The sequence below is a fragment of the Bos mutus genome, chromosome 6 (assembly GCF_027580195.1).
Source record: "Bos mutus isolate GX-2022 chromosome 6, NWIPB_WYAK_1.1, whole genome shotgun sequence".
Lineage (NCBI taxonomy): Eukaryota > Metazoa > Chordata > Mammalia > Artiodactyla > Bovidae > Bos > Bos mutus.
In genome coordinates, this window is record NC_091622.1 from 99,370,623 (window position 1) to 99,385,211 (window position 14,589).

The 14,589-nt window shown below is 38.0% G+C and overlaps 1 protein-coding gene across 6 annotated transcripts in view; it reads right to left on the bottom strand.

The window, feature by feature from the left end:
• Window positions 1-14,589, bottom strand: part of WDFY3 (WD repeat and FYVE domain containing 3) — a 283,089-nt gene that overhangs the window by 163,777 nt on the left and 104,723 nt on the right. For 4 of the 6 annotated variants that reach the window (XM_070372638.1, XM_070372637.1, XM_070372634.1 and 1 more), the window contains exons 4-6: window positions 13,141-13,264; window positions 5,225-5,278; window positions 3-112 (exon numbers count right to left, since the gene is read on the bottom strand). In XM_070372638.1, the coding sequence (XP_070228739.1) occupies window positions 3-112; window positions 5,225-5,278; window positions 13,141-13,264 (288 nt within the window). The remainder of the gene's footprint in view (window positions 1-2; window positions 113-5,224; window positions 5,279-13,140; window positions 13,265-14,589) is intronic. The other 2 variants (XM_070372639.1, XM_070372635.1) reach the window with 1 other exon arrangement.

Here is a 14,589-nt window from a genome sequence, read left to right on the forward strand (position 1 = left end):
ACCTGACCAGAGGATGCTAACAAATTAATTGTTGTCAGAAGCATCCAACCTCTACTGGCTTCTTCACTCTGATTGATTTCCAAGAACTGGACTATGGCCCGACTTGCAGCCTCTATAAAACCAAAGGAAAATCATTAGGTGGAGATAAATCATACGTAAAATATGTTAGAGTAAAGTTTTATTGGTATATGCAGATATTATCGTATAAGTACAGAAAAATAAAAGTCAACTGATACATTTGAAGAAAAACTATGTCACAAACTAGTCAAAAATAGTCATGGAAGAAGGAAAATTTGAGTTAAATTTGCCTGGAAAACAAGTACATGTCTGTCTGGAAACCAGAGGAAGGGAAAGAAGCAGAGATTAGGCATACTGCTTTAAAATCAAAGTGTGGCCAGAGTAATAATCAAGATAAAGACTGTAATAACACAGGGTTCATTCACATTCTAGAAGAGCATATGCTGAGAATATTGTCTAATATCAATAGCAGTGATAGAAAGTACCTATTTTTGAAGGAAGGTAAGCTAAGGGGCTGTCTGTACTTGACTCTTTGGGCAAGAGGGAGTGAATGTAGTTTCCTTAACAAAGTACATGATGAAAGGATTATTTTAAAATGATTAATCTAGAGTGATGTGCATGACAAACTAGAAGGGCAAAGAGATTGATGGGGGAAACAAACTAGGAGGTTCACTCAGTGAGACAAACAAGGGGTGACCTGATGGGGCAAACAAACTAGGAGGTTCGCTCAGTGAGACAAACAAGGGGTGACCTGAGCAGCTGACATTAGGGGACAGAAACAATGAGGGAGTCATTCATAGAACTGTAGCGTTGGAAGAATCTCTGAAAGTCAATTTAGCTGATTATAATTTTAAGGATAAGAGAAAATGGATAAACCTCAAACCATGCATTTAATTTTATCAGTATAAAGTTCATTAATTTTCATACTGATATACAAGATGAATTAAAGTCAGAAAATAAATCCAATCTGTTCACTCTAAGCCAACATGCTAAGTTACCAATGTATATTTAACACACGTCATAAAGATGTAGGATACAGAATAAATAGAATTTGGATTAGGACTTCCCTGGTAGCTCAGATGGTAAAGCATCTGCCTACAATGCGGGAGACCTGGGTTCAATCCCTGGGTCGGGAAGATCCCCTGGAGAAGGAAATGGCAACCCACTCTGGTAATCTTGCCTGGAAAATCCCATTAACGGACGAGCCTGATAGGCTACAGTCCATGGGGTAGCAAAAAGTCAGACACGACTGAGCAACTTCACTCACTCATAGATTACTTTAGAGGTATTATTTTCTTCCATTTAAGACAATCAAGATAAAAGAGTTTTATTCAATAACGAAATAATATGAGACTTATGTATAAAACTGCGCTCAGCATATTTCATCTTTATATACTCCCATGTGAAAGAACATTTTAAAGGGAAAATTTTTTAGCTACTTATTTGTACTGACTCTTAACTGTATAAGAAGGACTGTTATAAGCATTTGTAGATTAATTCATTTCATCTTTACAAGAACACAGTAAGTTAGTTTCTATTATTATACCCCTTGGTGGAGGTGGTTGTTTAGTTGCTAAGTCATGTCTGACTCTTGCGACCCCACAGATTGGGAACCTATCAGCCTCCTCTGTCCATGGGATTCTCCAGGCAAGAATACTGGAGTGGGTAGCCATTCCTTTCTGCAGGGGATCTTCCCAACCCAAGGATTGAACCCGTGTCACCTGCATTGCGGTAAGATTCTTTAACGACTGAGCTACCCCTTACTGCAACATAAATTGAGAAATGGAGAGGATAAGTAATTTGTCTAGTCAGGGACAGAACCTATATTCAAATCCAGGCTGTCTAGCTTGTAAAAGATAAAGACATTGATAAAAAAATTTTTACTGGAAAAGAGAAGTCAACTGAAGCCTGGCTTACTTCTGATATTCAGTATCTCATAAGTGTTGAAGTTACTGTATTCATGCTCACTAATTTAGTCTCTTGCCCCTCTCTAGAAAATAAAACCATGGGAGTCGACCCTTGGTTGCACTGTTCAGAGCCTGATCCCCTGTATGGAGCGCATTATTGACACTAAGTAGGGGCTCAATAAATACTTGTTAAATGAGTGAATAAACAACCCAGGGAGATCAAAGAAGGACACATGGAATCCAACTTCTCATGAACACTAGGAGGTTTGGATAATTTGGATTTAAAGGGGGAGTAATACATAAAAAGCAGCGTTCAAAGCTGATTAAGTAGAGAAAGAAGAAAACAAAATACCACTGAGAAATCATTTTAGCAATCATGGTTTAAAGTAAAAGTCACTCAGTGGTGTCTGACTCTTTGCAAGCCCATGGAGTATATAGCCCATGGAATTCTCTAGGCCAGAATGCTGGAGTGGGTAGCCTTTCCCTTCTCCAGGGTATCTTCCCAACCCAGGGACTGAACCTGGGTCTCCTGCATTGCAGGTGGATTCTTTATCAGCTGAGCCACAAGGGAAGCCCAAGAATATTGGAGTGGGTAGCCTATCCCTTCTCCAGTGGATCTTCCTGACCCAGGAATCGAATCGGGGTCTCCTGCATTGCAAGTGGATTCTTTACCAACTGAGCTATCAGGGTTTAAGGTAATTGGTAAAAACTAACCTGCAAATTTTTTCCTGCAAGCCTACAACGGACCCAGGCATCTGCTATTACATATAACAGGAGTCTTTCCTTGATAGGAATTAAATGCTCATGTGAGGAGCTTCTTCCCAGTTGGCTAAAATTCTCAATCAAAAGCTGACATGCTATGCTTTCATTTCTTAGGCTTCTTCAAAACCAGGCAACTTTGGTTTTAAATTGTGCAATTCTATTTGATAACTCAATATCCTAAAAAAAATACTTGCAGCGTTCAAATTGATTATTTCACAGTTAAACCAATGTAATAGATTTCTAGTTCATTAAAAAAAAAAAAACACTGATTAACAAACCAACTTGTCAACACTACCTATGTCTTTCACAGACAGAAAAGAGATTTTGAAGAACTAAACCTACATTAAAAAAGGAAGTTATCTTCCTGGTACAGAATCTAGAAACCTATAGACAAGACACAATTTGAGTGACTCTGGATTCCACTTATATTACTTAACACTATTAACAATAAAAGAAGATTGGACAAATGTATTTTCCAATTGGCTGTTGTAAATGATGTCACAATGAACATAGAGGAGCAGATCCTTTTTCAAATTAGTGTTTTCATTTCCTTTGAATGTGTGTGCATACCTGTTCCATCACTCAGTCATGTCCTCTTTGCAATCCCATGGACTGTAGTCTGCCAGGCTCTTCTGACCATGGGATTTCCCTGGCAAGAATACTGGAGTGGGTTGCTATTTCCTTTTTACCAACAATGAATGCCAATGCTTATTTTGAGATACAAAATACCAAAAATGTTTCTTGGTTTGAAACAATTCCATATATCTGATTATTGGCATTTATAAGTGTGTGTGTGGTTTCCTTCATTTTCATTGACGATGAACATTAAGATATTCCTCAAGATACAAAAAGACAATGTATTTACAAAAATGTTGTTATTAAAGATTACAACAGTTCAGTAGATTGCTGAATTGACTGAATGAGATACTAATTAGGAAAATAAACCTTGAAAAGGATCAAGGCATCCATTTAACAATTTTACCACCTTAATAATACCTGCTGTTTTTTGAGAAAAAGGTGGTGAAGATGAGTTACCTCCGCAATAGCATATAATGGTGTTATCTAGTTTTGAATTATAGGAGTGTTCAAAAGCTCTGGGGACTTCCTAGGTGGCTCAGTGGTAAAGGGTCCACTTGCCAATGCAGCAAACACTGCAGACGTGGGTTCAATCCCTGGGTTGGGAAGATCCCCTGGAGTAGGAAATGGCAACCCACTCCAGTATTCTTGCCTGGAGAATCCCATGGACAGAGAAGCCCGGTGGGCTACAGTCCACGGGGTTACAAAGAGTGGGATGCAACTGAGTAGCAACTGAGTACAAAGAAGCCTGGATAGTAGTTGTGGCTGAATGACAGGGTGAGGCTGGAAACTCCTGTTGACAAATAAACTATCTTTACATAACAAATGTATTCAGAAGAACTAATTTGCTCTCACCTATTAATTTCAGTTATTTGTTGTTCAGTCACTGAGTCATGTCCGACTCTTTGCGACCCCATGAACTGCAGAATTTCAGTATATTGCTATTCAAAACAACTTAATGGGATCTCTCAGCTTTTATTTTAAATGAGTCAAGAAGCTCACTGTAAAAGTATGTAATATTTAGTGTTCTCTTTAAAATAACTATGTAGACTAGAAAGTAATTTTAAATTAAACCTCTGTAAACCACAGAATTTCTTAAAATTCTGAAAGAAAAACACTCCTAGTCAAAGAAATGCTGTATAACAAACTATGGGGCTTCCCTGTAGCTCAGATGGTAAAGAATTTGCCTGCAATGTAGGAGTCCTGGGTTTGATCTCCAGGTCGGGACGATCCCCTGGAAAGGGAATGGCAACCCACTCCAGTATTCTTGCCTAGAGAATCCCATGGACAGAGGAGCCTGGTGGGCTACAGTCCATGGGGTCACAGAGTTGGACACACTGAATGACTAACACTACTACTACTATCATGAACTACGAATTTCTCTAATTCTTAACAAATGCAAATTTAAATGCTGACTTAAGATTATAAGAATTAATGAAAAGAACATATTAATATTAGCCCATCTTGAGAGTTGCCAATTATTTGATTTAAACTTTAGCTTTCATGCTGCATTTCAATGCATATAGTTAAAAATTACAGAAATGGAGTTAATAGAGCTCATTATTAGATTAAGAAAGAATAGAATGCAGTTTTTAAGGAAATATAAGTTCCCAGTCTACACTGAGAAAATACAAGTAAACTCAATCAAACAGCATTCAGAACAAGCGGACACAAAATGTGTTAGTAGTAATACAGTAATTTGTTCCTTTAAAGTCCATTTAAAGCATAGTTATTTTCAAACTTCTGCTTCAGGATGATAATGTGAGGCACATCAATAGTACTATTACACTTCTCTCATTAATAATGTAACCAAGCCCTAAACACCCCTTTCCACCATCCCCCATTCTGGAAAAAAAAAAGGAACCCACTTTCATGTTAGTGAGAAAACAGTATTCGAACTCATAGCTTCCATGCATCTTTCCATCTGATAATACGTAACCACATCTTGGGAATGAAATTACCTGAAGGTGTTGTGGCTTTGAAATCCTTGGAGGAGAGCGGGACACACTGTTTTTCTGTTTAAAAAAAAAGGCTAGGTTGTCTACTTTGGGATTCACTACATTATACTAATCATGCCACAAGATGCTGGACAAGGTGCCAACTGAGGTCCGCATCCCTGGCTTCTCTATCACTGGGCTGCTGCCCAGTAGGGATTGCATTACTGGGCGTAACAGTGGCACCTAGCATGCAGCAAAGCCCTTAATAATAAGCTGAAGATACTATTTTTACACAGGTGGGAATTTTCTGTTGCAGTGATGTAAATCGACCATGTGATATTAAGCACCTTAAGAATTAAGTAGCTGCATAGGCTGAACTTAACAAATAACTAGAAGAGACAGAGGAAAGTCTTAAGCCATGCCCTGTACACAATATGGCCACAAAAGTATATATTTTTTCAAATTAGATGAGAGTTACTACATATTTTTAACAGAACTACAGGAAGTCAATAATTAAGTCAAAATTAAGAGACCAAGAGAAGAGGACTAATGTATTACAAATCAGCCCATGTACTCATTCTGCATGTTGATCTACCTAAAACTTTTACCTTTTACTAACTTTTGATGGACAGGTCTAAACAACAGAATTGCTGATAAGCATGGTTCCTCCTGATATATCTATAATGCATCTAGGAAGTGATCTGGTAAAAAGACTTGATATGTGAAAGGTGATTAGGTAACAAACAAAATAAGTATTTCACACCAAGTTCAGAGGAGTCCTGGAAAAATAAACTTACTCTGACGCACAAGAAATAGACCCAATCTTCAAAAGAAGAACAGAGGGTTCATTCTACCTGCCTTTTTTTTTGGACAAAAATTACGTGCATGTATATCTTAACAAAATTACTTTCAATGATAACTTCCTAAAAAAGGTTACATGAGGTATTGAAAGCAGCTGAACTCACAGAGGCAGAAAGTCGAATGGTGTTGCCAAAGGCTGGGATGAGGAAGCAAAGTTGCTGATAAATGTGTATGAAGTCACAGCTACTGAAGATGAAAAAGTTATTGAGACCTGCTGTACAACACTGTATTTACAATTAACTGTATTGTACATGTAAAATTTTGTGAAAAGGGCACATCTCGTGTTATGTGTTTTTACCAATAAAAATCAACTGATCAATCAATCAGAGAACCAGAACAGGATATGCAAGAAGAGAATGATTCAGGATGCACCTAGCACCTCAAAATCTAGAATTTCTTTCCTAGGAAAAGATCAAAAAAATCTCCATGAAAGTACTTTGGATAACAACATTGATCCAACTTCCAATGTTCAAGACTGAAAATGAAAGAAAAGAAGAAAGATTCCAATAGCAAGAGTTCTTATTTCAAGGCTAACTTAGGAGATACTCTAAAACTATGCTTTTCTCTTGTTAGCTGGCTTTTCTAACACTCCTCCAATTTTCAAAGCATGATGGGGAGGGAGAGGGAGCAGAGAAATCCTATGGCAAAGTCAGTAAAAAATTTATTGAGCACCTAGATCATGGCACCTGGTCCTATCACTTCATGGCAAGTAGATGGGGAAACAATGGAAACGGCAACAGACCTTATTTTCTTGGGCTCCAAAATCACTGCAGATGGTGACTGCAGCCATGAAATTAATGTGGGAGAGGGAGAGGGTGGGATGATTTGGGAGAATGGCATTGAAATATGTATAATATCATATATGAAACGAGTCGCCAGTCCAGGTTCGATGCACGATACTGGATGCTTGGGGCTGGTGCACTGGGATGATCCAGAGGGATGGTATGGGGAGGGAGGAGGGAGGAGGGTTCAGGATGGGGAACACATGTATACCTGTGGCAGATTCATTTTGATATATGGCAAAACCAATACAATATTGTAAAGTTAAATAAAATAAAATTTTAAAAAATACCAAAAATAAAAATAAAATAAAATAAAAGATGCTTGCTCCTTGGAAGAAAAACTATGACAAACCTAGACAGCATATTAAAAAACAGAGACATTATTTTGCCAACAAAGGTCCATCTAGTCAAAGCTATGGTTTTTCCAGTTGTCATGTATGGATGTGAAATTTGGACCACAAAGAAGGCTGAGCGCTAAAGAACTGATGCTTTTGAACTGTGGTGTTGGTGAAGACTCTTGAGAGTCCCTTGGACTGCAAGGAGATCAAACCAGTCAATCCTAAAGGAAATCAATCCTGAATAGTCATTGGAAGGACTGAAGCTGAAGCTCCAATACTCCGGCCACTTGATGCAAAGAGTTGACTCATTGGAAAAGACCCTGATGCTGGCAAAGACTGAATGCAGGAGGAGAAGGGAACAACAGAGGACAAGACGGCTGGATGGCATCACTGACTCAATGAACATGAGTTTGAGCAGGCTCCGGGAGATGGTGATGGACAGGGATGCCTGGTTGCTGCAGTCCATAGTGTCGCAAAGTCGGACACGACTGACCGACTAAACAACAATAAGTCTATGACATGCATTCTTTTAGGTCATAAAGTTGTGAACACAACATACAATAAAGTTAAATAACTAAATAAACATGATACTTTCAGATGATGATGGAAGCTCTAAAGGAAGCATTTAAGATGACTGAGTAACTACCAACTGGTATGGAGACAGAGCACAAAAGATCAATTGAAATAGGGTGATTTGAAAAGGTTTCTCTTCTGGAAGTAAAACTTACAAAACTGCACTGAATCTAACTGATTCTGAATTAATTTCAAAATTAATTTTTAAAGTTAATTTTGAAATTAATTTGCAATTAATTTCAAGAGTTTAAAACTAAAAATGACATGGAATTACAAAGTATGAAAAAAATTTACCATAAAATACCTGCAAACAAGATGTCACCAGTGGAGGAAGTGGACAAAGCAAGGAAAAAGGGGCTCTACGTACTATTTTGCAACTTCTGGTGAGTTCCAAAGTATTTCAAAATAGAGTTAAAAAAGAAAAAAAGGTTGTGTAACGACTACTGTAATTAACAATGAGACATTTTCTTGTCCATTTGAGATACTTTTCATTATTTCTAAAAAATAGTCCTACAGATATAAAATTGTAAAGAGATTTAGGAATAACAAATCTCCAATGCAGAAAAATGTTTTTCCACAAACACGCAGATTAAGTATTCCTAAAGACAGCAACAGACAAGAGTATAAATAAGCTCTGGAATTTTTTTTTCTAATCTAGAAACATCACACCAGAAAGAAATGGCAATGACTGGAGTCAACATGTGACTAAGAAATTTCCCTTCACACTACCTATTTAAAATAGTCAAAAAGGCATACGACACACAAATCTTATATTTTAGACAGACTTCTCACTTCCATAGGAGCAACTGAAATCGATAAAGATAAAAAAAGTATGCAACTCCATTTTGGGGAAGAAGCGAACAGACAGACAGAAAAGTTACCTTAAACTATTTATCGTCTCACTTTAAAAGCTATGCATCAATTCATATAATGCACTGCTTCTGATTAATAAGACATTTTGGTTCTCAATCTAAAAGTACTTTCATGGCCGTTGCTCCAAAGACTCTATAATGGGCCCCCTGTCAAGACGAAAGGTTGAGCACATGCACTGATCTCTTTTCCATCCTGAAACCTTGCTACTATAAGCTGAATTGTGTCTCCTCAGAATTCATATTTGAAGCCTTAACCCCCTAATGTGATGGAATTTGGAGATGGAGCATTTGGGAGGTAACTGGGTTCAGTCTTCGGGAGGGTGGGGCCCTCATGGTGGGATAATGCCCTTATAAGAAGAGACAGCAGAGAACTCTCTCTCTTCTGTTGGTGAGGCCACATGGGAAAAGAAGCCATCTGCAAGCCAGCAAGAGAGATCTCATCAGAAACCAATTATGCTGGCACCATGATTCCAAACTTTCAGCCTCTAGAACTATGACGAAAAATTCCTGTTGTTTAAGCTATTGGTTATGTTATTTTGTTACAGCAGCCCAAGCAAACTAACACACCCACTGAAACTGTTGTTTAAAAGGACTTCGTAAAAAGTATAAACCCATAAGAACTAAAAAAAAAAAACCCAAAAAACAGGAAAGGTGAAAACAACATTTTGGATACTAAAACAGTAGAGAATTTAGTGGTAACTGATTTAGCAGACTCTCGAATCTTAAAGCAATAGCAAGGAAAATACAAAAGCAACTAACTACAACAGGACTTTCCAGAGGCTAAAGAACTGGTGGCACTAAGCACCTTTAGAAGCAAAAGTGAATGTGGGACAGAAGGATTGGTGAAGTAGTAGTATGTGTAACAGCAGCCAGAGCCCAGATCCTTGCTACTGTGTGGGTACTGGACTGGAGTACCTCAGTCCAGTCAGTACTCAGTACCTCAGTACTTAGTCACCTCAAGGAAAAACAGAGGGTGTCTGGACTGGGGTGGAAGGGGGACAATGATATTACAGCAAGCACAGTTGTGCGTGCATCACAGATGAAGTAGAAAGCTCATGTACTAAAAGTTGAGGGTCCTCAGATCTTTCTCCTACTTAGCTTCTAAAGTGTTCAGAGTCAGACATATACTGTCTAAGTAAAGACTGGACATACTTTCCCAGGGACTGTCTAGCTCAAGGGAAAGATGGTCGAGAGAATGGCTCAGCAAGATGACCCTGGGTTGAGGCCACTGCTGCAGGCTCCACTCACAACTGCTAAGCTACCTGGCAATTTGCCAAGGTTCCCGTCTAATACAGCAGCAAAGGGCCAAGGGTGAGACATGTGAGGACATTCTTTAAAAGACTGAGACAAAAATAGCTAAACAACAACAAAAACCTGAAAGAAACAGACTAGTGAGGAAGAAAAAAAATCTTAAAAAAATAAACAACAAAAAAACCCACTCAGAGAGCTAAGACAGCACCAATAAAGGGGAAGGGGGAACCTCTCAGAAATTAAAAGTATCATGTCACAAAAAACCAAACTCATAGAAGGAACAATGGCAAAACTGAAAAGCTCTTTTAGCAAATAGAGTTTATGAAAGGAAGAGACTTAGGGGTTCATCTGACAAGAAAGAGAAAAGAGAAGGGAGGATATTATTATGGAATGATTCATGAAACTTTCCCAAAATTAAAGGATATGTATTCCCAGGTCCAGGGTACTCAGCATAATGTTCAAAAATAAGTCCACTCCAAGGCATGTTATCATGAAGTTTTAGAACAGGAGGGTCAATGGTAGGATTTTAAATGTTTCTATAAAAAAGAATCAAAACAAAAACAAAAAAAGGCCATAGAGAAAGAACTGAGAATCTAGATAGCTTCAGATTTCTCAACAGGAGAACAGGAATCTAGAATATGATGGATAAATGATTTTTAAATTCTGAGATAAAATGATTTTTAATCCAGAATCTGAGGTATCCATTGAAAGGGGGATAAATGTCATGCAAGCCATGAGGTTTTCCAAAATGACCTGGAGACATCACCCTGGGCTGCCTGGAGAAGGACCAGCTAAGACCTACCACTGCCCATGCTCCCAGAGGTGCTGTACCCAAGCTCAACATCCTAGGACCCTCGCAGCTTCTATTCTCTGTAGGAGGGCTTGTAATTTCCTCTGGGCCCCCAAATATCTTGGAACTAAACAGCTAGCATTCTCACACAACTCCTACAAACATCGAATAAGGAAGGACTCAGGTCCAGAACTCAAAGTTTAGATCACAGTTCGCATTTCTTCGCCATTAAGACTGCATTTATGCTCTGGGCAGGTGGAATATCCCATGCACACTTCTCTGTGAGGTAATGAGCGTGATGGATCTGTGACTTCTTTTGTCCTGTTGAAGCCTGATTCTGAGTTTCCCCCTTTCTGCAACAAAGCCATCCTATGTGACATGATAAAGTCTGTTCGAAGCCCTGGTACCTGAAAGCTGGTCACCCTAAACTTATCACCTTCCTTGGATAAGAGGAAGGAACTCATTTTACACAGCAAGAGTCAAAGAAAGTTTCATTCACAGATTTCTAAAAAACAAACAAACAAAAAACCCAAAATCAAAAATGATAACTGTAATGCATCTTTTCTCAGGAAGCTGCTGGAAAAGATACGTTACCAAAAATGAGGAAGTTGATTTGAGAAAAAAAGACGTGGGATTCAGGAAACCAAGTCTCTATCTCAAAGAAATGGAAAGACATCCCAGGATGCTGTGAGTTAAGATGTAAAAATGACAGCCGTCCAGCTGGCCAAAAGAGCAACTACTGCAGATCAAAGCAGGCAGAATGTTCTGGAAGAGCTATTTGCAAGAAGATGAAACTGACAGAACATATGACGCCTCCAGTCATATTAAGGGGAAATTCAGAAAAACATAGGAGTAGGGGAGAAAGAATGTATTAATGAAAATGTAGAAAACCTAGTTTGCTTTTTTTTTTTTTTTTTAAAAAAAAGGCAATGATTAACTAGTGATAGAGGTGGAGAAGTTTTCAAGAAAGGCAGTGTAATTGGAGTATACCATATGGCTCAACTTTGCACAGTGTTTTCAGACACAATATTATAATGAATACCGAGCTAATCAAATTGTGATAGAATGATATGGGGATATAGAAGTGTGCATTTGTGGGGTACTGGTGGTGAGCTTAACAGTCTCACTGCTCTTGTGGGAAGTCAGAAGATAGAATCTAAATATGAAAAATCAAGGGAACCTACTGTAAGCATGTTACAGACAGAGAAGTAAATATCAAAAGCAATTAAGAGATGTAAAAAGTCACTGCATCTTAAGAGTGAAAAATGAGGATGAACCAGGATGGTGGAAGGGAGATACTGTTTTTAATAAATCTATAACTATTTGACCCTTAAAACCATGCATCTGTATACTTTTAAAACTAAATTAAAAAATAGTATTATATAGCAAAGGCAGTACTGTATTATTGGGAAAATAGTAATTCGATGGATGGAAAAGGTAAGTGATGTTCCAAACAGATAGTAGAAGCAAAACTTAAATTATTGATTTCTTGGTCTAATGCTTCAGTAGGAAAGCAATCACTCAAACAATTGCTACAAAACCAAAACAACGAGGTAAAAATTAAGGTAAAATCCTTCAAACATATTGCTGCTTTAGAAAATGACTAATGGTAATCACAACCACAACAGCGTATTTGAATCCTGATTAGAAGGAATAATACTTTATGAAATTTAAAATTACCTAATTATGAGTAAGAACAGTTATTCGGGCAGTGATTACAAAAGGCCTACTGTGTAAAGGCCTGTGGTAAAGACTGCAGGCTACGGTCTACTGGAAAGAAAGATGGTCTACTAGAAAGATACATACATAAACATCACTTGGGAAGCTAAACAGATAAGAAGGGAGAAATGTTTCTTTGATTAAGGGAGTCAAGAAACATTCTGTCTAGGAAGTGTGACTTAATTCAAGCTGAGGTTTAGATGTACTAAGATAGGGGGATGGGGGAGATGCTTCTTCCTCAGTGATGCATCACAGGGATAAAAAAAAAAAAAAGCACACACAGGACTACAAGCAACTCAGTTTGGTTGAAATACACTGAAATATAACAGAAAAAGATAACAAGAAATAGAAAAGGGTAGGCAAGCACACCCGTGCACGCCGTGTGTATATTCCCAGAGAGTGAGTGAGTGAGTGAGTGAGTGAGTGTGTGTGTGTGTGTGTGTGTGTGTATCTACAGACTCTGAGTGTGTGCTGAATGCCATGCTAGGAATTTGGATCTTGTTCAGAAGGAAACAGAGTGTGTTAAAAGGGTGAGGGCTGGGGTAGCAGTGGTCCATGGGAAGCAGACCCACTTTACTTAAGAGTAGAAGGTGCTGATACCAACAGAAGCATGTGACCGTAAGAAAGGGAATGGGAAACGGTATTAAAACCTCTGAGCTTAGAAGTGGGTCAATTTTCTGCTTGGTTTTAATAGCACTTTTACCAAACTGTCCCTTCAAATAAATCAGTTTTTGCTGGTTTCTGTGACAAATACCTGTGGATTTGTTTGATGCTCTCCTTCGAATTTCTGTCACCATCAGTCGTGAGACTTGTGTTGTGAACTGCAGCAGATCAGAAAATTTTTCTGTCATTGTATTTGGCGGAGCGTTTCCAAAAACCTGTGGATGACAAAGACATTTTTAATACAGCCCTGTCAACTTTTTTCTTCTACTGTGTGCTTTTAAAAGTGTGGTGTGACTTGAAAATCAAGTTTAAAAAAAGTATATGCTTGCACAGTTATTTTGGATCTGAATAAGCTTAAAATACAACTCTTTCAATAAATCATACCTAGCCACATTTCCTTATGTATGTAAAATAATTTGTGGAATGAATGAGTAAATAAATGAAATCTAAAACCCAAAAATCACTTATCTATCAAATTTGAATTAATCTTACTAATAAACTTAAGAAAATATAATTTCTCTGAAGAAATCTAAATTAAGAAATTAGAGAAAAGTGGTAAATTCCTTTGATGGCAAAAAAAGAGACATATCAGAGGGTAAAAAGCAGGGACTTATCTAGCGCTAAGTCCTAGGCTAAAATAAAGAATTCACTAAACTTGTATATCAGACTTTCTAAATTCTAACCTCAATAATTCCCAAAACAAGACAGTTAGCCAAAAGATCCGAATAAAGAATATGAATGAGGTCATTAAATATACTTAAAAAAAATCTACAATAAATGTACTTAAGAATAAACCAGGGCTTCCCTGGTGGCTCAGTGGATTAGAATCTGCCTGCCAATGCAGGAGACACGGGTTCAATCCCTGATCTGGGACAATCCCACATGCCTCTGAGCAAGTAAGCCCATGCACCACAACTATTGAGCCTGTGCTCTAGAGCCTGGGAGTCAGAGCTACTGAAGTCTAAGGCCCTTGAGTATATGTTCCACAGCAAAAGAAGCCACTGCAATGAGAAGCCAACACCCCCAACAATGAATACCCCCTCTCGCCACAACTAGAGAAAAGCCCACACAGCAACGAAGACTCAGCACAGCCAAAAATAAATACAATTATTTTTTAAAAAAGAATAAATCACTCTTAAACTGATATGGTTCAGCAAAGACAATAAGAAAACAAAACCTGAACAGACTGTAACACGTAAAGAAAGAGTACTAAAATAGCTATATAACTGGATGCGTCTGGAATATTATTTTTCAAAAATCTCTTTATAGCTAAAAGGGAATTCTGTGTCTCCTAACACTATAATGGTACCTCTCTATTAAAATATTAAACAATATTTTGTATTCTTATTTTCTCTTCAAATGTCACTAAAAGGGAGGAAATATATCTCACTCAGCATTGTATTCCTTGCTAAGCCAGCACCCTGCCTTTTAAAGGGATGTTCCCTAAATATGGTGGTTTACATGCTGCCTGCCTGTACAACCAAATTCTAGAAACTCTTTATAATTTGTGTCCTTCCATGCTACCTAAACAAAAGCTTCC